At 35.4% G+C, this 21,070-nt stretch overlaps 4 protein-coding genes across 6 annotated transcripts; 3 read left to right on the top strand and 1 right to left on the bottom strand.

Moving 5' to 3' along the window:
• Positions 162-6,139, top strand: LOC18793599 (probable rhamnogalacturonate lyase B). 2 transcript variants are annotated; one of them, XM_007225074.2, is made up of 15 exons: positions 162-253; positions 672-793; positions 896-955; positions 1,334-1,453; positions 1,735-1,854; positions 1,951-2,092; positions 2,949-3,119; positions 3,602-3,763; positions 3,865-3,971; positions 4,270-4,360; positions 4,506-4,647; positions 4,739-4,895; positions 5,261-5,377; positions 5,470-5,596; positions 5,703-6,139. In XM_007225074.2, the coding sequence occupies exons 1-15, from the start codon at positions 212-214 to the stop codon at positions 6,003-6,005; spliced, it is 1,983 nt and encodes a 660-aa protein (XP_007225136.1). In that variant the 5' UTR covers positions 162-211; the 3' UTR covers positions 6,006-6,139. The 2 variants fall into 2 exon arrangements, with proteins under 2 accessions (XP_007225136.1, XP_020411061.1); XM_020555472.1 differs by lacking the exon at positions 2,949-3,119.
• LOC18791541 (probable rhamnogalacturonate lyase B) lies at positions 9,807-15,725 on the top strand. 2 transcript variants are annotated; one of them, XM_007225068.2, is made up of 15 exons: positions 9,807-9,889; positions 10,326-10,447; positions 10,534-10,593; positions 10,972-11,091; positions 11,374-11,493; positions 11,591-11,732; positions 12,582-12,752; positions 13,233-13,394; positions 13,495-13,601; positions 13,952-14,042; positions 14,188-14,329; positions 14,421-14,577; positions 14,881-14,997; positions 15,090-15,216; positions 15,322-15,725. In XM_007225068.2, exons 1-15 carry the CDS (start codon positions 9,848-9,850, stop codon positions 15,622-15,624), a joined length of 1,983 nt encoding a protein of 660 aa, XP_007225130.1. In that variant the 5' UTR covers positions 9,807-9,847; the 3' UTR covers positions 15,625-15,725. The 2 variants fall into 2 exon arrangements, with proteins under 2 accessions (XP_007225130.1, XP_020411062.1); XM_020555473.1 differs by having other exon boundaries at positions 9,808-9,889; positions 10,330-10,447.
• Positions 15,675-16,225, bottom strand: LOC109946756. Its single transcript, XM_020555474.1, has one exon. It carries the CDS (start codon positions 16,148-16,150, stop codon positions 15,881-15,883), a length of 270 nt encoding a protein of 89 aa, XP_020411063.1. The 5' UTR covers positions 16,151-16,225; the 3' UTR covers positions 15,675-15,880.
• LOC18791535 (transcription initiation factor IIA subunit 2) lies at positions 17,129-20,784 on the top strand. Its single transcript, XM_020555876.1, has 4 exons — positions 17,129-17,243; positions 17,359-17,497; positions 17,611-17,661; positions 20,210-20,784. Exons 2-4 carry the CDS (start codon positions 17,369-17,371, stop codon positions 20,348-20,350), a joined length of 321 nt encoding a protein of 106 aa, XP_020411465.1. The 5' UTR covers positions 17,129-17,243; positions 17,359-17,368; the 3' UTR covers positions 20,351-20,784.

Raw genomic sequence — 21,070 nt, 5'->3', positions numbered from 1 at the left:
TTCGCACACATAACGAGTCGTGCACGACTTGGAAATGAATCACACGCCAGAGAGAAGTAAAAGAAAGAAGGCTTACTTTTTAAGTTGAAGAAAAACCAAGTGGTAGCAGATAAGAAATTCTTTATATATACAAGCCACAAAAATTCAACATTGCTGCCTCAAAAGCCACAATTAGATTTTCTTGTGCTAATATAGCTAGCGAGGCCTCACTATGTCATCTCAAAGGGTGCAATTGGATATTCAGGACCATCATGTAAGTCTTATATATGCTCTAGGTTTTTTTATGGTCTCGCTGGATCCTGGATGCATGTAATTGTTATTATGTAAGACACCCGTGTGCTTCGTAGTTTTGAAACCCTAATATGCAGTTCAAGATTCATACAAGTAATAATTGCCCACAGCTTCTATCCGTAAAAGACCATGCAATCGAAGGAAGTGTTTTTGGTTGTAATAAAGTGTTTTCATGAATTCTTCCAGAATCACACTCAAACTTGCGCGAAGTGAACGATTTCTCTTTGGTCTTTTTACGAGAGGCTTATCAAGATGGAAAACAAGAAATTGAGATTATGAATAACTATCACATATGCCCCTAGCACATATGAAAAAGTGTTAATGGTTAAAAATGTTATTGGTTTCATAAGTGTGTTTAACCTTTTTTGCCATGTACATAGGTAGTTATGGATAATGGCATACTCCAAGTTACATTGTCAAAACCAGATGGAATTGTTACCAGAATACAATATAATGGCATCGACAATTTGCTTGAAGTTCTTAGTGAAGAAGTTGAAAGAGGGTAGGGTACCTATACTTCTCCTCGTATTGCGTTTTTTCGTCAATATTGAAGGAAAAAATAGATATTAAAAGTTCACTATTCTGTTTATTTGAACTTTTAAAGGTATTGGGACCTTGTATGGAGTGAAGCTGGAAGTGTGGGCACAACAGGAACATTTGATGTGTACGTCAAGCTACTCTACTTTTAATCATTCTCTTTTACCATATTCTGAAGAAATGAATATATGTTATTTTCTTAATTTCCTCCACTCAATCATTTGAGTATAGTGATTGACATTGGTTGGACAGGACGAGGTGGCTAAATACACTATAAGTGGCACTAATAGCAACAATTATTATTGGTGCCCATTGGCCTATATTGCATTTAGCCATCTCATTTTGTACAACTAATATTCTTTGTCGCTCAAAATTTTTGTAGAAATGTCGGATTCTGAATTGTCTTTTCATCAAAATCTTGAATTATTTACTATGACAATATTATGGTGTTTTCTTAATTAGTATATTTTGTTTGTATTATCCAATCAAGAATTACTATATGCAGGATTAAAGGAACAAAATTCGAGGTTATAGTGGAAAGCGATGAACAAGTAGAGGTCTCGTTCACAAGAAAGTGGAATCCCTCTCAAAAGGGCAAGCTTGTCCCTCTAAACATAGACAAAAGGTTGGAAGTCCATATATTTTCTTTTTAACAAGAAGAAAAATAAGCAAGAATCAAACTTTTTGTGAAATGTGAGAATAAAGGAAGCTGTAATTCGCCGACACTTCAAAATAGTTATCTTACACTTTTCTCAGTATAATTTCTCTTTTGCAACATAACGAGGAGTGCATAAGGGTTATTTTGAAATACTAATAACACATCCCAAGTATTTTATGATTATTGTTAACATTTTTTTGTTGTTGCGATCGCCACTAATAAGACTTAGAACATGATTTTTCTTTCAGGTTTATTATGCTTCGTAATTCTTCAGGATTCTACTCCTACGCCATCTATGATCACTTAAAAGAATGGCCTCCTTTCAACCTTCCCCAGACCAGAATTGTGTTCAAGCTCAGAAAAGAAAAGTAACCAAACCTCTCTTCTTCATTGTTTTCTATCTTTGTTGTGTCAAGTTAATTAGGGATTAATTATAAGTTTTATTTTTTGTGGGTGATCATTAGGTTTCAATACATGGCCATAGCAGATAACAGGCAAAGATACATGCCCCTTCCTGATGACCGATTGCAGGAGAGAAGTAAAGTCTTAGACGTACCTGAGGCAGTCCTTCTTGTCAATCCGATAGAGCCAGAATTCAAGGGAGAGGTAATCAATGCACCTTTCAAGACAGCACAAATATATTCTCATACCCTATTTGTAAAAGTGAAAATACTCATTACAATTAGATGAAAAGGTTTAAAACGAGGGATATTTGGAATTTTTAATTGGACTTCATAAGATGTTAATTTCTTATAAGAATCATACATAGATTTAATAATATAAGAAAAGTAGAGCTGTGTCAGTGGGGAGAGATACACTTACATGAAACAGGGATAACACTATTTTGCTATTTCCGGCCAGTCATGATATGCCACATGTGATAACCTTTTCACGTGGCAAACAGTGATTGGCTGGAAATAACAGAACAGTGCTCTCCCCATTTTATACAAGTTTTTCTGGCTAGTGGGGTATAATCCAGTTGGTTGAGTTTTTCCACCTCCACTAATTATGTGGCATGGGCAGAGGTTCGAAATCTCCAAACACCCAATAAATTAATATTTGTGTAAATCCCCCCCCCCCCCCCCCCTCCCCCCCTCTTCAGTTGTTTGTACTAAAAAAAAAAAGTCAAGAAAAACTTTTTTTTTGGGCAAAAGAAAAAACTGATATTTCAAATCCCTCATTTTCTTCAATAACAAAATATTTATGTGGATCTTATGAATTATATAAGAAATTAATATTTCTAAAGTCCAATTAATAAATTTTATGTCCATTACCAAATTTTATATCTTCTAATCCAAATGATACTATTTTTTATTTTATTTTTTAAAAATAATTGACATGATGCGTGCAACTTAAAAATTTGATAATTTTGTGTATATTTGGAAATTAAAACATTTATTCATAAAAGCTTAGAATTACAATTAGAATAACAAAATTTTGAGGCTCCTAAATACAATTGTAGGTGGATGACAAATACGAATACTCAAGCGAGAACCAAAATTTGCGGGTCCATGGTTGGATTTGTATGGACCCGCCCGTGGGGTTCTGGCAAATAACTCCCAGTGATGAGTTCCGATCTGGTGGACCCCTCAAACAGAATCTCACCTCCCATGTTGGCCCCTTCTGTCTTGCTGTGAGTAAAATTAACTTCCTTTTACCATAATCATATTCAAAACAAATAATCCTAGGGCATCAACTCATAACTTTTCACAAGTTAATTTCATATATTTACAATCCTTAAGCAACTGTCATATTATGTGACTCATCAGTTGGTAATAAAATGTTGCGATACGAGTTGATACTCGTAATTCTGCTTTAATTTTTTGTTCAGTTGACGTTCATGAAATTTGATATTATAATAGGTAATGATTTTCATGCTCTCATTTTCTTATTATGCATGTTCCCTTGGTTTTGCTCCTTGATTCACTTTTTATTTATTCAATCCTAAGGTTAGAAAAACTATCTTAGGATCATTTATGTTACACTTCATTTTTTTTTTGTTTTACAAATAAACTATCTTGAATCGTACTAACCTGTGGAAAATTTCTTTTCTCCTCATTTTGATTTATCTGTGATACTAATCAAAATGAAAAAAATAAAAATAAAAATAATCAGATGTTTCTTAGTGCTCACTATTCTGGAGAGGACCTGGTGCTGAAGCTGAAACCAGATGAGCCATGGAAGAAAGTCTTTGGCCCTGTTTTTATCTATCTTAATTCCCTTACGTCCAATGCAAATGAAGATCCATCACCACTCTGGGAGGATGCAAAACACCAGGTTTAATTTTTTAAACAAAAAAATCCTTCTACAAGTATTTATATTAAACAAATAATTTCCCATTTTTATGGACAATGTATTTTACTTTTGGAGTACTCCAGATGATGACAGAAGTGCAAAAATGGCCTTACGATTTCCCTGCTTCCAGTGAGTTTCCACCGTCGGATCAACGGGGTAATGTTAGTGGTAGAATACAGGTTCGAGATAGGTACTTAACCAAATCAACTTTTTCTCTTGTTGTTGAAGAATGTAGAATTGACGTGAAATTGAGGTTTATTATGTGGTGATTCTGCGTGTTGAAAAATATAAAATCTCATATGACAAAACATGATAAAAAACATAACAAATAATTTTGTTAATATTAGAACGGACATGATTGACTGCGCCCGAATTACTAAATTATTACTCATGATTGACTGCGCCTGAATTACTAGATTATTACTCAATACGAAATATTCACGTCTTGAATTCCCACTACATTTTGTCTAAAAACTATACATGTCTAGGTACGTTAGTGAAGATTGCATTCCGGGAAAGGGTGCTTATGTAGGCTTGGCACCACCAGGAGATGCTGGATCCTTTCAAAGAGATTGCAAGGTGATTTTATTTTGTCCATTTTATTACCAAGCAAGAAGTCCATTAATTCACTAACCCAGAAAACAAAACAAAACAAGTCCCCATTGTACATAAAATAGATAATTTAGGCAAATCTTCTTCATTTTTAGCGTTTGCATTGTGGCAGGGCTACCAGTTCTGGACTAGGGCAGATGAGCATGGCTATTACTCTATAAAGAATATACGTGAGGGACAATATAATCTTTATGCATGGGTTCCTGGTTTCATTGGAGATTATCGATATGATGCAGCCATTAACATAACCGCAGGTCCATCTATTATTTTTCTTCCTTTTTAATTGTTTCCTCTTCAAGATTATTATAAATATGATTAACACATTAATGCGTTTTAATTAAGCAGGTTGTGTTATTGACGTGGGTGAGCTTGTATATGAGCCTCCAAGAGATGGACCAACATTGTGGGAAATTGGCATCCCTGATCGTTCTGCAGCTGAATTCTATGTTCCTGATCCTAATCCAAACTATATCAATAAACTTTATGTCAACCATCCTGACAGGTTACCTTTGACCCCTCTCTCTCTCTCTCTCTCTGTGACAAACTTATTTGACCCAATTCTTTGACTAATTTATTTCGGATTGATCAAAATTAACATGGGTGCTAGAAATTAAGTACATGTTTACGGATTGATCAAAATTAACATGGGTGCTAGAAATGAAGTACACGTTTACGAATGGGTGCTAGAAATGAAGTACATGTTTATAAATATGCTTATATTGCTAGACGGTGAATATTCGCAGTTTGACAACATAAATGCCATTTATGTAGAAAAACAAAATAACAAGAATACATTTTTCTCATCCACAAATGTGTAGACGTGATCCACGACATTATAAGATCTTGATCATTTTCTTGCATTTGCAGGTTTAGGCAGTATGGGTTATGGGAAAGATATGCAGATTTATATCCTGATCAAGACTTAATTTACACTATTGGCACCAGCGACTATGCTAAAGATTGGTTCTTCGCTCAGGTTACCAGGTGCACTTCTTCGTCCCTCCTTGACCTTACTTTTCCAATGTGCCCAATTTTTGTGTGAGTTTGATTCTATTTGACAGAGTTCTCATAAATAGGAAGAAAGATGATGACACATATGAAGGCACTACATGGCAGATCAAGTTTCAACTAGACAATGTCAATCAGAGTGGAACCTTCAAACTTCAAATCTCCCTCGCTACAGCGAATATCGCAGAATTACAGGTAGGGTGGTAAAATGCCTAGTTACCCTTCTTTGTTTCGGCACTATCAAAAGCCTAATCTGATTCTTTGGTTCTTTCTTTTTTTTCTTTCTGCTTTTCCATTGAAGATTCGGATAAATGACCCGAAAGCAGACCCCCCTCTGTTTACAACTGGAGTGATTGGAAAGGACAACACAATTCTAAGGCATGGAATTCATGGCCTCTACTGGCTGTATAGCATAGACATACCAGCCACATTGCTTGTGGAAGGAAACAATACACTGTTTCTAACACAACCAATTAGCAACAGCCCTTTGGCCGCTTTCCATGGACTCATGTATGACTATATTCGTTTAGAAGGTCCACCATCTTCTACTTCCACTAGAGGTGTCAAACCAGCAAATATGGCACCAAACACACCATTGGATTAGTGTTATTCTCTCTGATTTCTTGTAATCCAATACGATCCAATTCTATCACGTAATCCAATCCAATCCCAACTGCCAAAAATTTATTGAATCAAATATGTGAATGTTATGAGTTTAATTCATTGTTGGGATGTGAAGTTGTGAACTAACAATTTGTTTCTAAATTCAGAGAAAATTGATATCAGAATAGTGAAATCAAACAATATATATTTAAGTCTAATGCTAAACTGGACAGGCTATGCATTTTTCTATTTTTTAAAATTTATTTAAGTCTAATGCTAAATTTCTAATCCCATAACTAATATTTCCCCAAACCCAACTTCAAAGCACCTCTCTTTTCTAGGCCAAATCATCTATCTTAGCATGAAATTGGGTCATTTGAGGATTGTTAAGTTCGAATATAAAATTTTAGTTGGAATTTATAAAAAAACATTTTGAAAAAAAAAAATCCGGTCAAAAATCAGAAACTGCACCGAAACTAGTTTAAACTAGACCGACTGGTTTCATAATTGTTTTTACCAAAATTGGACCGAACCGCACTGGTTGAATAGTACTGGTTCTGGTTTCGATGTGAGGTGAAAATCGGACAGGACCAGACCACACCCACCCCTAATTATCAGAAAACAAGTTCATCCCATATGCGGGTACATAATAACTAAGCTATGTAAGGAACTTTATTAACCGAAGGAGTTCACAAATTTCTTTGGTTATCCCTATAAACTCAGCTTCCGCACTAGAAAGAGTAACCACTTTCTGCTTCTTACTTCTCCAATTAACCAAATTACCTCATAAACGTGAAATAACCTCATGTAGATCTCTTGTGAGTAATACAACTTGCCCGATCTGCATCTGTATACCCATCAATATTCAAATTATCATTCTTAGAGAACATAAGCCCTTTCCCTGGCACCAATTTCAAATATTGAAGAATTCAAAGTACCGCATTCATATGATCTTCACTTGGACAATGCATGAACTGACTGAAAACACTAACAGAATAAGCAATGTCTGGTTGAGTATATGACAAGTAAATTAATCTTCAAACTAACCTTTGATATCTTTCTTTGTTAGTGAGTGCCTGATTTTGATAAGGTCATGATTCTAAACAATTGGAGTGTCAGCATGCTTGCAATCAGGCATCCCTGCTTTTTCCAGTAGGTCCAAAATGAAATTCCCATTAATTATCATAGAGTAATGCTACGCTTACCACTTTTTTATCCCACATTTCTATACCACATGATGTGGCATGCCCATATTATATGCCACATCAATTAAATTGATGAAGTGCATTTTAATTAAGACAATTAGAAAAACAAACACTGAAATAAATAATAAAAGAAAAAAAATATTAAATAATTTTAATTGATGTGGCTGTCCACTCAATTGTCACATAAGATGATATAGAAATGTGGTATACAAATGTGGTAAGAGTGTATTATTCATTATCATAAATTATTATTTAATCACAAGATTCTTCATTTCAAACTCATAGATTAATAACACTACATTGCGATATTCTGATCATACACTCTAATATACCATCTTTTAACTCTCTTGTTTGAATTTTTTTTTTTTTGGGTATTTATTTGTGACTTGGTTTTTTTTTAATGTTTATTTATCTTTAGTATGTAAATTTTACTCAGCTGACTTTCAAATCGTGGATTCGCCACTGCAAGTAACTTGTATAAGACTAATTACAACTAGTGGAAATAATTTATCCAAAGTGATTCTCTAATTTTTCCTTGTGTATAAATCTTTTGCAAACTTTTGATAATTGGGGTTGTGGTAATAATAATAGTGAAATTGGCACTTAGGTGACGAGGGGTAAATTTAAAAGATATTCAACCAAGAATGCAACAAACTTCACACACTCTAGACCATGACCAAATACTCTTATGACTAGTCAACTGTCAGATATGAATTATACCAAACAATAACATACACAGAGCATACCAAGATGTACCTGCAAGCCTAGAGAATTACTAGTGACAACCTAGGCACTCAGAAGGACCCGTCAATCTAGGCATCCCCTGTGCTAGCAACAACTATGGTGAAAGTGTGTGAAGACAGCATAATCAAGCAAACACCAAACAGCTGAAAAAGATGACTAGTCAACCGCACAAACCCAGATGACTAGTCAACTATCAAGAACAGAAACCCAGAAAATTTACAGAGATGAAAAACCAGAAATTGTTCACCCAGAAACCCACCATTGGGAAAAACTGGGGGTCATCAACCGACCAGGCATTCCACTAAGTAGAAAAAGATTCTTACAAAGAACACTAGCAAGCTCAAGAAATTCCTAGGTCTATTTAGGAAGATGAGCTATACCTCCTTTGTGCAATCTTCTTCTCCAACTTAGCAAAGCTTGAAGCTCAGTTCTTCATGGCAATGGCAGCTCCTTCTCCAGCTCTTTCATCCCATGGCACTAGCTTGCAAGCTCTAACTCAAACCGAAACCAAAATTTGGATTCAAATGAGAATGACCAATTTCCTCAAGAAACCATTCTCTTGAAGAAATTAGTCATGAATCTGACCTAGATATAAATGAGAGATTATTCTATGTAGCTAGATGCAGATTCAAAGTCAAATGCAGTTTTTCAAGAAGAAATCATTTTGGAAAAACTCATAGATGAAATATGGGATGGTTCTCTCGAAGAAGAAGAAGCGAAAGATGGCAAGCCAAACTTTCCAAAACTTCAAACCCAAAAGAGACGGCTGCAAAAGAGGGAATTGATAGCATTTAAAGACAAAAATTCCCTTAGGTCAGAATACCCACATGGCAGCAGAGAGAGAAAGGAGGATAGGACAAAAAGGTTTGTTATCCAGCTGGAAATCCTACAGAGCAAGGATGACTAGTCATACGAGAAATAGATGACTAGTCATCATTTTATGAAAATAGTTTTAATGCCATGATATGCAATGCATACTTACCTTTGTCAAATTGCTTGAACCTCCATAGGATAGATGTTAGTTTAGGAACACCTAGAGAAGCTATTCTTAAACTAAGCTTGAGCTTGATAGAAACAATAAAAATCCTATTACAAAATTGTCAAGGGAAGCCAAAAGAAATAACTCAAAATGCATACATTAACAAATAGTCCGGGGTGTACTTTGTATTTCTTAGGAAAATAAAAAATAGTTTGGCTATAGCTTGACTTCCCAGGCAGTCTAGGAAACTCAAGCTCCAGGATCAGCTCCTTCAATCACTCAACACCAGGCCCTTTCTGGTTGTCCAAGCAACACCAAATTAACTTCAACAATTAGTTAATTAGTAGTTGCCTATAACTTGAGATTAGACGCATCAAGAATATTTGGTGATGTTTGCAAATATCACATTGGATCATCAAACTCCAAATCTCTAGCTAGCCAGCAGCACAGTCTAGCCAAGTGGAAAATAGCATTGAAGTGTAAATAAGTGATTTCATGTTCGAATTCCCATGACATCTTAGTAATGTGTGTGTGAAAAATCTCACTCTCCTTGTTAGTTAGACTTAATAAAAATATATATCGATCTGTACTTCCGAAAAGCTTATGCTTTGCTTCATTTGTAACTGAAAGAAGGAACAGAAATATCACACACTATTCATGACTGATTAAAAATGGGGTTGGTTGGTGTGCTTTTAGCTTTTTGCACATAACGATTCTTGCACGATACTGAGTTGAAAATGAATCACACGCCAGAGAGAAGTAAAAGAAAAGAAGGCTTACTTTTTAAGTTGAAGAAAAACCAAGTGGTAGCAGATAAGAAATTCTTTATATATACAAGCCACAAAAATTCAACATTGCTGCCTCAAAAGCCACAATTAGATTTTCTTGTGCTAATATAGCTAGCGAGGCCTCACTATGTCATCTCAAAGGGTGAAATTGGATATTCAGGACCATCATGTAAGTCTTATATATATATGCTCTAGGTTTTTTTATGGTCTCGCTGGATCCTGGATGCATGTAATTGTTATTATGTATAACACCCATGCTTTGAAGTTTTGAAACCCCTAATATGTAGTTCAAGATTCATACAAGTAATTGCCCATAGCTTCTATCCGTAAAATACCACGCAATCGAAGGAAGTGTTTTTGGTTGTAATATAAAGTGTTTTCATGAATTCATCCAGAATCACACTCAAACATGCTCTTATTATTAAAAGCGAAGTGAACGAATTCTCTTTGGTCTTTTTACGAGAGGCTTATCAAGATGGAAAACAAAAATTGAGATTATGAATAACTATCACATATGCCCCTAGCACATATGAAAAAGTTTTAATGGTTAAAAATGTTATCGGTTTCATAAGTGTATCGTTTAACCTTTTTTGCCATGTACATAGGTAGTCATGGATAATGGCATACTCCAAGTTACCTTGTCAAAACCAGATGGAATTGTTACCAGAATACAATATAATGGCATCGACAATTTGCTAGAAGTTCTTAATGAAGAAGTTAACAGAGGGTAGGGTACCTATGCTTCTCCTCGTAACTACTTGCAATTCTTCTTTCTTTCGTTTTTTTTTTTTGTCAATGTTGAACCTTTTAAAGGTATTGGGACCTTGTATGGAGTGAAGCTGGAAGTGTGGGCACAACAGGAACATTTTATGTGTACGTCAAACTACTCTACTTTTAATCATTCTCTTTTACCATATTCTGAAGAAATGAATATATGTTATTTTCTTAATTTCCACCACTCAATCATTTGAGTATAGTGATTGATGTTGGTTGGACAGGACGAGGTGGCTAAATGCACTATAAGTGGCGCTAATAGCAACAATTATTATTGGTGCCCATTGGCCTATATTGCATTTAGCCATCTCATTTTGTACAACTAATATTCTTTGTCGCTCAAAATTTTTGTAGAAATGTTGGATTCTGAATTGTCTTTTCATCAAAATCTTGAATTATTTACTATGGCAATATTATGGTGTTTTCTTAATTAGTATATTTTGTTTGTATTATCCAATCAAGAATTACTATATGCAGGATTAAAGGAACAAAATTCGAGGTTATAGTGGAAAGCGATGAACAAGTAGAGGTCTCGTTCACAAGAAAGTGGAATCCCTCTCAAAAGGGCAAGCTTGTCCCTCTAAACATAGACAAAAGGTTGGAAGTCCATATATTTTCTTTTTAACAAGAAGAAAAATAAGCAAGAATCAAACTTTTTGTGAAATGTGAGAATAAAGGAAGCTGTAATTCGCCGACACTTCAAAATAGTTATCTTACACTTTTCTCAATATAGTTTCTCTTTTGCAACATAACGAGGAGTGCATAAGGATTATTTTGAAATACTAATAACACATCCCAAGTATTTTATGATTATTGTTAACATTTTTTTTGTTGTTGCGATCGACACTAACAAGATTTAGAACATGATTTTTCTTTCAGGTTTATTATGCTTCGTAATTCTTCGGGATTCTACTCCTACGCCATCTATGATCACTTAAAAGAATGGCCTCCTTTCAACCTTCCCCAGACCAGAATTGTGTTCAAGCTCAGAAAAGAAAAGTAACCAAACCTCTCTTCTTCATTGTTTTTCTATCTTTGTTGTGTCAAGTTAATTAGGGATTACTTATAAGTTTAATTTTTTGTGGGTGATCATTAGGTTTCAATACATGGCCATAGCAGATAACAGGCAAAGATACATGCCCCTTCCTGATGACCGATTGCAGGAGAGAAGTAAAGTCTTAGACGTACCTGAGGCAGTCCTTCTTGTTAATCCGATAGAGCCAGAATTCAAGGGAGAGGTAATTAATGCACCTTTCAAGACAGCACAAATATATTCTCATACCCTATTTGTAAAAGTGAAAATACTCATTACAATTAGATGAAAAGGTTTAAAACGAGGGATATTTGGAATTTTTATTTGGACTTCATAAGATGTTAATTTCTTATAAGAATCATACATAGATTTGATAATATAAGAAAAGTAGAGCTATGTCAGTGGGGAGAGATACACTTACATGAAACAGAGATAACACTATTTTGCTATTTCCGGCCAGTCACGATATGCCACACGTGATAACTTTTTCACGTGGCAAACAGTGATTGGCCGGAAATAGCAAAATAGTGTTATCCCCATTTCATACAAGTTTTTCTGGCTAGTGGGGTATAATTCAGTTGGTTGAGTTTTTCCACCTCTACTAGACGTGGCATGGGTAGAGGTTCGAAATCTCCAGGCACCCAATGAATATTTGTGTAAACCCTCCTCCCCCCTCCCCCCTCTCCAGCTTGTACTTTTTTTAAATAAAAAAAAAAGTCAAGAACAACCTTTTTTTTGGGCAAAAGAAAAAACTGATATTTCAAATCCCTCATTTTCTTCAATAACAAAATATTTATGTGTATTTTTTGAATTATATAAGAAATTAATATTTCTAAAGTCCAATTAATAAATTTTATGTCCATTACCAAATTTTATATCTTCTAATCCAAATGATACTATTTTTTATTTTATTTTTTAAAAATAATTGACATGATGCATGCAACTTAAAATTTTGATAATTTTGTGTATATTTGGAAATTAAAACATTTATTCATAAAAGCTTAGAATTACAATTAGAATATCAAAATTTTGTGGCTCCTAAATACAATTGTAGGTGGATGACAAATACGAATACTCAAGCGAGAACCAAAACCTGCGGGTTCACGGTTGGATTTGTATGGACCCACCCGTGGGGTTCTGGCAAATAACTCCCAGTGATGAGTTCCGATCTGGTGGACCCCTCAAACAGAATCTCACCTCCCATGTTGGCCCCACTTGTCTTGCTGTGAGTAAAATTAACTTCCTTTTACCATAATCATATTCAAAACCAATAATCCTAGGGCATCAATTCATAACTTTTCAGAAGTTTGAAATGATGTGGCAATAATTTATTTGTTTATATATATTTTTTAGCAGTTGAATTTCATGTATTTACAATGTTCAAGCAACTGTCATATTATGTGATTTATCAGTTGGTATTAAAATGTTGCGATACGAGCTGATACTCGTAATTCTGCTTTATTTTTTTTGTTAAGTTCAAGTTCATGAAATTTGGTATTATAATATGTAGTGATTTTCACCCTCTCACTTTCTCATTATGCACTCGTTCCCTCGGTTTTGCTCTTGATTCGCTTTTTATTTATTCAATCCCAAGGTTAGAACAAACTATCTTAGGATCATCTATGTTACACTTTATTTTTTTCTTTTGCAAATAAACTATCTTGAATTGTACTAACCTGTGGAAAAATAAAATTAAAAAAATCAGATGTTTCTTAGTGCTCATTATTCTGGAGAGGACCTGGTGCTGAAGCTGAAACCAGATGAGCCATGGAAGAAAGTCTTTGGCCCTGTTTTTATCTATCTTAATTCTGTTACGTCCAATGCAAATGATGATCCATCACCACTCTGGGAGGATGCAAAAAGCCAGGTTTAATTTTTAAAACAAAAACCCCCTCTACAAGTATTTATATTAAACAAATAATTTCCCATTTTTATGGACAATGTATGTTACTTTTGGAGTACTCCAGATGATGACAGAAGTGCAAAAATGGCCTTACGATTTCCCTGCTTCCATTGAGTTTCCACCGTCGGATCAACGGGGTAATGTTAGTGGTAGAATACAGGTTCGAGATAGGTACTTAACCAAATCAACTTTCTGCCGTATGTCCAAACCTTATAAAATTGAATTGTTTGCTTCTACTTGCGCCTTGTTGTTGAAGAATGTAGAATTGACGTGAAATTGAGGTTTATTATGTGGTGATTCCACGTAAGCGACTGTGTGAAAAATATAAAATCTCATATGAGAAATATGATAAGAAATATAACAAATGATTTTGTTAATATTAGGACATGATTGACTGCTCCCGAATTACTAAATTATTACTCATGATTGACTGCGCCCGAATTACTAGATTATGACTCAATACGAGATATTCACGTCTTGAATTTCCACTACATTATTGTCTAAAAACTATACATGTCTAGGTACGTTAGTGAAGATTGCATTCCGGGAAAGGGTGCTTATGTAGGCTTGGCACCACCAGGAGATGCTGGATCCTTTCAAAGAGATTGCAAGGTGATATTATTTTGTCCATTTTATTACCAAGCGAGAAGTGCATTAATTCACTAACCCAGAAAACAAAACAAAACAAGTCCCCATTGTACATAAAATAGATCATTTAGGCAAATCTTCTTCATTTTTAGTGTTTGCATTGTGGCAGGGCTACCAGTTCTGGACTAGGGCAGATGAGCATGGCTATTACTCTATAAAGAATATACGTGAGGGACAATATAATCTTTATGCATGGGTTCCTGGTTTCATTGGAGATTATCGATATGATGCAGCCATTACCATAACCGCAGGTCCATCTATTATTTTTCTTCCTTTTTAATTGTTTCCTCTTCAAGATTATTATCAATATGATTAACACATTAGTGCGTTTTAATTAAGCAGGTTGTGATATTGACGTGGGTGAGCTTGTATATGAGCCTCCAAGAGATGGACCAACATTATGGGAAATTGGCATCCCTGATCGTTCTGCAGCTGAATTCTATGTTCCTGATCCTAATCCAAACTATATCAATAAACTTTATGTCAACCATCCTGACAGGTGACCTTTGACCTCTCTCTCTCTCTTTCTCTCTCTCTCTCTCTGTGACAAACTTATGTGACCCAATTCTTTGACTAATTTATTTCGGATTGATCAAAATTAACATGGGTGCTAGAAATGAAGTACATGCTTACGAATGGGTGCTAGAAATGAAGTACATGTTCACAAACATGCTTATATTGCTAGACGGTGAATATTCGCAGATTGACAACATAAGTGCCATTTATCTAGAAAAACAAAATGACAAGAATACATTTTTCTCATCCACATTATAAGATCTTGATCATTTTCTTGCATTTGCAGGTTTAGGCAGTATGGGTTATGGGAAAGATATGCAGATTTATATCCTGATCAAGACTTAATTTACACTATTGGCACAAGCGACTATGCTAAAGATTGGTTCTTCGCTCAGGTTACCAGGTGCACTTCTTCGTCCTTCCTTGACCCTACTTTTCCAATGTGCCCAATTTTTGTGTGAGTTTGATTCTATTTGACACAGTTTTCATAAATAGGAAGAAAGATGATGACACATATGAAGGCACTACATGGCAGATCAAGTTTCAACTAGACAATGTCAATCAGAGTGGAACCTTCAAACTTCAAATCTCCCTCGCTACAGCGAATATCGCAGAATTACAGGTAGGGTGGTAAAATGCCTAGTTACCCTTCTTTGTTTCGGCACTATCAAAAGCCTAATCTGATTCTTTGGTTCTTTCTTTTTTTCTTTCTGCTTTTCCATTGAAGATTCGGATAAATGACCCGAAAGCAGACCCTCCTCTGTTTACAACTGGAGTGATTGGAAAGGACAACACAATTCTAAGGCATGGAATTCATGGCCTCTACTGGCTGTATAGCATAGGCATACCAGCCACATTGCTCGTGGAAGGAAACAATACACTGTTTCTAACACAACCAATTAGCAACAGCCCTTTGGCCGCTTTCCATGGACTCATGTATGACTATATTCGTTTAGAAGGTCCACCATCTTCTACTTCCACTAGAGGTGTCAAACCAGCCAATATGGCACCACACACACCATTGGATTAGTGTCATTCTCTCCGATTTCTTGTAATCCAATACGATCCAATCCAATCCCAACCGCCAAAAATTTGTTGAATTAAATATATGAATGTTATGAGTTTAATTCATTGTTGGGATGTGAAGTTGTGAACTAACAATTTGTTTCTAAATTCAGAGAGAACTGATATCTTGGAGAAAATAAAAATAAAAACTCCCAAGTGAAAGATCAGAATAGTGAAATCAAACAATATAATATAAACTAGTTGTGAGAGCATTAATTTAATTACACAGATTTGCTGTTGCTGAGTCTCTTTTTTGTTTCCTCAGCTGCATCGGCAGCTTCAACTTGCATTTTGCTTGTGCGAAGCTCTGCTTCCGTTGCTTCTTGCTCGTTTCTTGCCGTCAACTTCTTAGCCTGACCAACGAAGAAGGCCTTAAGATTGCGAAAACCCTCTTGCAAAGAAACATAGAAAAACAAGCAATCTTTCTTCATGCGAGACATCATGCCTGTGTTTGATGAGGTTGACGATGAAGATGCTTTCATCCCTTCCATTTCCTTTGCTTTCAGCAATGATATATCAGAAATTGGATTTGACCACCAAAACAAAACTAAAGTAATGGAATTTTGGACAGGAAATATAAATATCTTATGCAGTTCCGGGTTGAACACGTTTTGTGAGCTGTGCACAGTCACAAGGTACGTGGCAGCTAAACGGCACATCCACGTTTAGGTTCGCAGAGACTAGAAAAGTGGTGCTTGCTTGGTGAAATGAGAATTGATGGGCTGGGTTGAGTTTGCATGGGTGTTAGGCTTTTCTATTTGTTGTGGGCTTGAGGCTAAGAGCATCTCTAATTTACATGTTTTTTTGTTCTAATGAGGGATGAAAACTTGGAGATGTAAATTTATATTTTCATGTATTAATTTGTTTTCGTTCTAATTTATTTTGTGTTAGCTTTAGTTTTTTTCCCAAACAAATTCTAAAAGATTTAAAGTTCAATATGACGTATGAAATAAAGGGATAAATTGATTATGTGCTATTTCAAAATTTTCGGTTCGCACGACGACTTTTTGTTGTAATATTCACTCTTATTTGCTTAAGTTCTTGAGGAGTGTGCAACATATGTTCAATTTACTGTCAATGATACTGAATACATCCAGAGATACTATCTTGTTGATGAGATATATCCAAGATGGGTAAATATCATCCAAATTATTCTCAACCTCATGATATGCTAAATTTTTTATTTAATGTATGACATTATTTTAGTAATATTTGAGATTGTTTTTAGTACTATTTTCCTTGATAAATATGTTGATAGTGGGTGTGATTGCCCAAAAATGAATACAAATATTTGACTCAAAAAAAAAGAGAGGAAGAATTCAATTCAATGTGCAAATAGAAGTTCCTTCCTCTTTTTATTATTTTTATTTTAATTTTAAGAACAAAAGAAACCGAGAGAAGGGTATATCAGTAATTTGCGCCAGTCCCCATTCCGTCGCGACTATATATACCCCTGAGCTACAAAAGCTAGGTATAAAAAGCCCCAAATTTCTGCGCTGACAAGGCTCGCGAAGAACCAACGTTCACAGAGCGAACCTTTCACAACACAAACCCGAAAATCTCCTACAGCGTCGCCACCAATCCGTAACTTCAATTCTCTCTCGATTTCAGCTTCTCAGTTGATTTCTTCTTATCATATCTTACACCGATTCAATCTGGAACGCTGAAATTTCGTTTCTTTGTGTGAATGTTGTGACAGATCGAAGAACATGGCGACGTTTGAGCTCTACAGGAGGTCGACGATCGGAATGTGTTTGACTGAGACTTTGGATGAGATGGTTCAGAACGGTACTCTCAGTCCCGAGCTCGCCATTCAGGTTCTCGTTCAGTTCGACAAGGTACTGTCTTTGCTTTCGTTTTCTTATTTTCCGTTTAGTTATTATGCATTTGTTTATTTAACTATTATTATTATAATGATTTACCTTTCTGATGGGTTTGTGGGTTGCCGTAGTCAATGACTGAAGCTTTGGAAACCCAAGTGAAGAGCAAGGTCAGCATCAAGGTAACTTCTTTCTTTCACTTTTGCATTTGTGGTTTTTCATGAAGTGAGGTCTTGGGATTTGTGTAGATTGATGGGTTTATTGTGCTGCCCTAGAGCTTTCAGACTGTAAATGTGGGTGCTTATGGAAGCCGAGTGGATAATGGTTATGTATTTGAGTGAATTTGTCTTTAGAGCAGTTAGTTTGATGTAGTAGTGAATTGATTTTTCCGTGTATTATGTATTGTCATCTGTTTCCTTGTTCATATTTACAAAGTGCTTCTTTGGCTGGTTTATTAGTATTGTGTAGACGTTGTAACTAGATTTTTTATTGCCCTACATGTGCTCGTATTTGAATCGGAGTACACAGTAGCATTGAGGGCATGGCCTTTTCTCTTTTCTTTTTGGTTTTTGAGCTTTTTGGTTTCTTCGACAATGTAAGGGTGTCGCGTACTAATGAGTGGATTTTTGCTATGTTTATGGGCATGTGTAATGAATCAAGTGGGCATATTTTTAGCATGCTTATGGGCATCAATTGTTGAGCACTTTTGGGATATCCCTTATTGTTTAACTCATCTTGAATGGCTGGGAGTTGCGGATTAGTTGTAATGGTTCTCAGATAATATTCTGTATTCTTTGTCGGACATTGATGAACAAGAGGACATCTTGTTGGTATTTTCGTGTGCTTTTTTCTCATCCTTCATGTTTCATAAACAAAGTTAGTTTCAAAGCCGAAATTTAATATATGACTTGCTCCTTCAAATCTTAAAGGGACATGGCCAATCCCCAATCAGAAGATTTTTCAAAACTGGAGTTGAATAAAACTATTTAGAAGCTCCTTTACTCAATGGAATTTTAATATTCTTGCAATCCATAAATAAATTCATAACGAAGATCATCAACCAAGCGCTCTGTTTCCTAGATGCAAGGCCTAAACCTTATGATGTAAATTCATATTTGAATTTTGAACTGCACGATGTCTTCAGAATTCTTTAAGATAACAGAAACATGCAAAGCAATAAATTTAGGGACATTCATGATTATTTGGGACTGTTCTTTCGGTGGTCCTTAAACTGCATCTCGAGTCTCTATTTAAGTCAAGGGGTGCTTTTTTCTTTGTTTGTACTTACAACAAAACAAGTCCACCATAATATTTTTTCTCCATATAATAAATATGTGACTAAATGAATATCATGTAAGTGAAAAAACAAAAACAAAATAACACCTCTTTCCTTTGTTCGTATTTTGCTTCCATTGTTTCTTTTATTTGAATTACTTCCATTAGCTTCAAAAAAACGTCTTTTTATCTTATGTTATGCAAACTGACTGTGCTTGTTGGCATACACCTTAACATGAAATGCGATACGTAACTGTGGGCCCAGGGCAAATGCTTACGTGTGCCTAGATAGAGTTATGTAACATAAATGACGTCTTGGTGCTCTAGGCATATAGTATAGTCAAAGTTGTATGCATGCATACTTTTAAATCTAGCATTGAATGATGATTCCATTTACGTAATGCGCTACCAAACTTTCATTTCTTACTGTCAGATAATTAATATTCTAATAGATCTAGTTTATCTAATAAGTGTACGACACGAAGGTGTGTCCCTGTGTCAATTAGGTTCCTTTTTTGGAAGTATTGGGTCATCAGTAACTGGTCCCGCTTCTGGCTACGAAACCTTGAAGTCAGTGGTATGAAAGGGCTAATCTGTGTTCTAGAAAACGAGGTTCATATTTTCCTTCAAGTAATTGTGCCAATGGTTACTGATCCGACTATTAGCCTATGAAAGCTTTACATTGACAGTATAAAATCAATTTCTGAACGGAAGTTTGTTAGCGTGAAAGCTATTGAATTCCTACCCTTAGGGAGCCTGTCAGCATATATAGGGCTTGGCTCTTAAAGAGATGATAGCGAGAATCGTACAATCTCCTTGCCTGCTAATGTGTCATATTTATTTAAAGATATTAACTTGTCAGCTATCTTCTGTTGAAAATTCTGTCAAATTATGTCTTGGTAGTTTTCCAGTAGTAGAATCTGATCTGGTTGCAAGTCCTTTATCTAGTCTTTTCTTTTTTTAGATCTGACTCTATATCAGGACGTGGCATGACATATGCACAAATCTGGTGAACAGATTTGATATGCCAAAGTTATTAGTGGATAGAAAATTTTGAAGGGGCTTACTTTGAGGAAGTATGATATATGCACAAAAAGATTTGAGCAGGGGTTCTAGGTTTATCCTTTTTTTTTCCCTTCCTGTCAGTGTTGTTACTGTCTTTTTTGTTTGCAGTTTAGTATCTCATACAACAAAATTTTCTAGATAAAGAAAAAAATGTACCCCAACCAAAAATTGCAGTCTGCTGTCAACTAGTTCTCATCTGCACGACATAATTCCTTCCTGATGTAACTGTGATGAATCTCTACTCAGATGCTTTGTTGCCTGTGGACTTCTGTTCTTGTAGTATCTCATCTTTCTATCACGATGCACAAATAAATACCGGTTCCAGACAGAGTTAAGACGGATGTGAAATCTCAACTTTTTCTGACAAAATTTCATTGTCTCCTTTTACAGGGACATCTGCACACCTACAGATTCTGCGACAATGTTTGGACCTTCATCTTACAGGACGCTTTGTTCAAGAACGAGGATAGCCAGGAAACTGTTGGCCGTGTTAAAATAGTGGCATGTGACTCAAAGCTGCTCACACAATGAGATGTCAGACTAATGGTGGTAAAGTTAAATAAGAACTTTGTAACCTGTTGCTATAGAGGGTGAGGAGAAGGTGGCAGTTAATCTGGTTAGTTGCAGGAACTGGAAAACTGTAGGAGATTGAACATAAAATTGTAAAGCCCTCTATCTTGACACTTATAGTTATTTGTTGTTACATTGAGGATGGTGTGTGCTTGTTCATAGATCTTCGTTCAATGTTCTATTGTTGTTTTGAGAAGATGAAACAAGTTGGAGATGAACACGTTCGATGCTTGTATTATGGACTGTCTATTCACAAGTACTGAAATTATGCTTAATTCATCAAGCATTTCGGATGCCCAAATGTGTAGCATCTGGTCCTTGTATTATCTTCAGAGGTCAAAGTCACCTTTTGTTTAATTGATTAGAAAAATCAGTATTGTGAGCAATTGTGCAAAGTTCTGGTGTGTTTCTATTTATTCTTTTCTCTTTTCCAAATCTGCACAATTTTTTTCTCGTTTCTCTTTCAGTCGTAGATGTCATGCGTTTCATATTAAGAAAGCCTCAATTCTACTTAATTTCTTTCAACTTTTGATATCATTCATTGACATGATGGGTTATTCTAGGGTGGTGAATCATCATTGAGAGATTAGACTTGAGGTTTTTTAATCTCGGATTGGTCTTTGACCTTAAGTTTGACCTTACAACTGACCTTAATTGGTGGAAGTGTTGCTGGTTGAAATT

Source organism: Prunus persica, chromosome G1 (genome assembly GCF_000346465.2).
Source record: "Prunus persica cultivar Lovell chromosome G1, Prunus_persica_NCBIv2, whole genome shotgun sequence".
In the NCBI taxonomy this organism is placed as follows: Eukaryota; Viridiplantae; Streptophyta; class Magnoliopsida; order Rosales; family Rosaceae; genus Prunus; species Prunus persica.
This window is presented reverse-complemented; position numbering and strand designations above follow the sequence as displayed.

Coding starts and splice junctions, on each gene's coding strand:
- LOC18791535 (XM_020555876.1), top strand. CDS start 17,369: ATGGCGACGTTTGAGCTCTACAGGAGGTCGACGATCGGAATGTGTTTG. Junction 17,498..17,610: donor TTCTCGTTCAGTTCGACAAG/GTACTGTCTTTG, acceptor GGGTTGCCGTAG/TCAATGACTGAAGCTTTGGA. Junction 17,662..20,209: donor AGAGCAAGGTCAGCATCAAG/GTAACTTCTTTC, acceptor CTCCTTTTACAG/GGACATCTGCACACCTACAG.
- LOC18793599 (XM_007225074.2), top strand. CDS start 212: ATGTCATCTCAAAGGGTGCAATTGGATATTCAGGACCATCAT. Junction 2,093..2,948: donor AGCCAGAATTCAAGGGAGAG/GTAATCAATGCA, acceptor ATACAATTGTAG/GTGGATGACAAATACGAATA. Junction 4,361..4,505: donor CCTTTCAAAGAGATTGCAAG/GTGATTTTATTT, acceptor GCATTGTGGCAG/GGCTACCAGTTCTGGACTAG.
- LOC109946756 (XM_020555474.1), bottom strand. CDS start 16,150: ATGGAAGGGATGAAAGCATCTTCATCGTCAACCTCATCAAACACAGGC.
- LOC18791541 (XM_007225068.2), top strand. CDS start 9,848: ATGTCATCTCAAAGGGTGAAATTGGATATTCAGGACCATCAT. Junction 9,890..10,325: donor TGGATATTCAGGACCATCAT/GTAAGTCTTATA, acceptor CCATGTACATAG/GTAGTCATGGATAATGGCAT. Junction 11,092..11,373: donor CCTCTAAACATAGACAAAAG/GTTGGAAGTCCA, acceptor TTTTTCTTTCAG/GTTTATTATGCTTCGTAATT.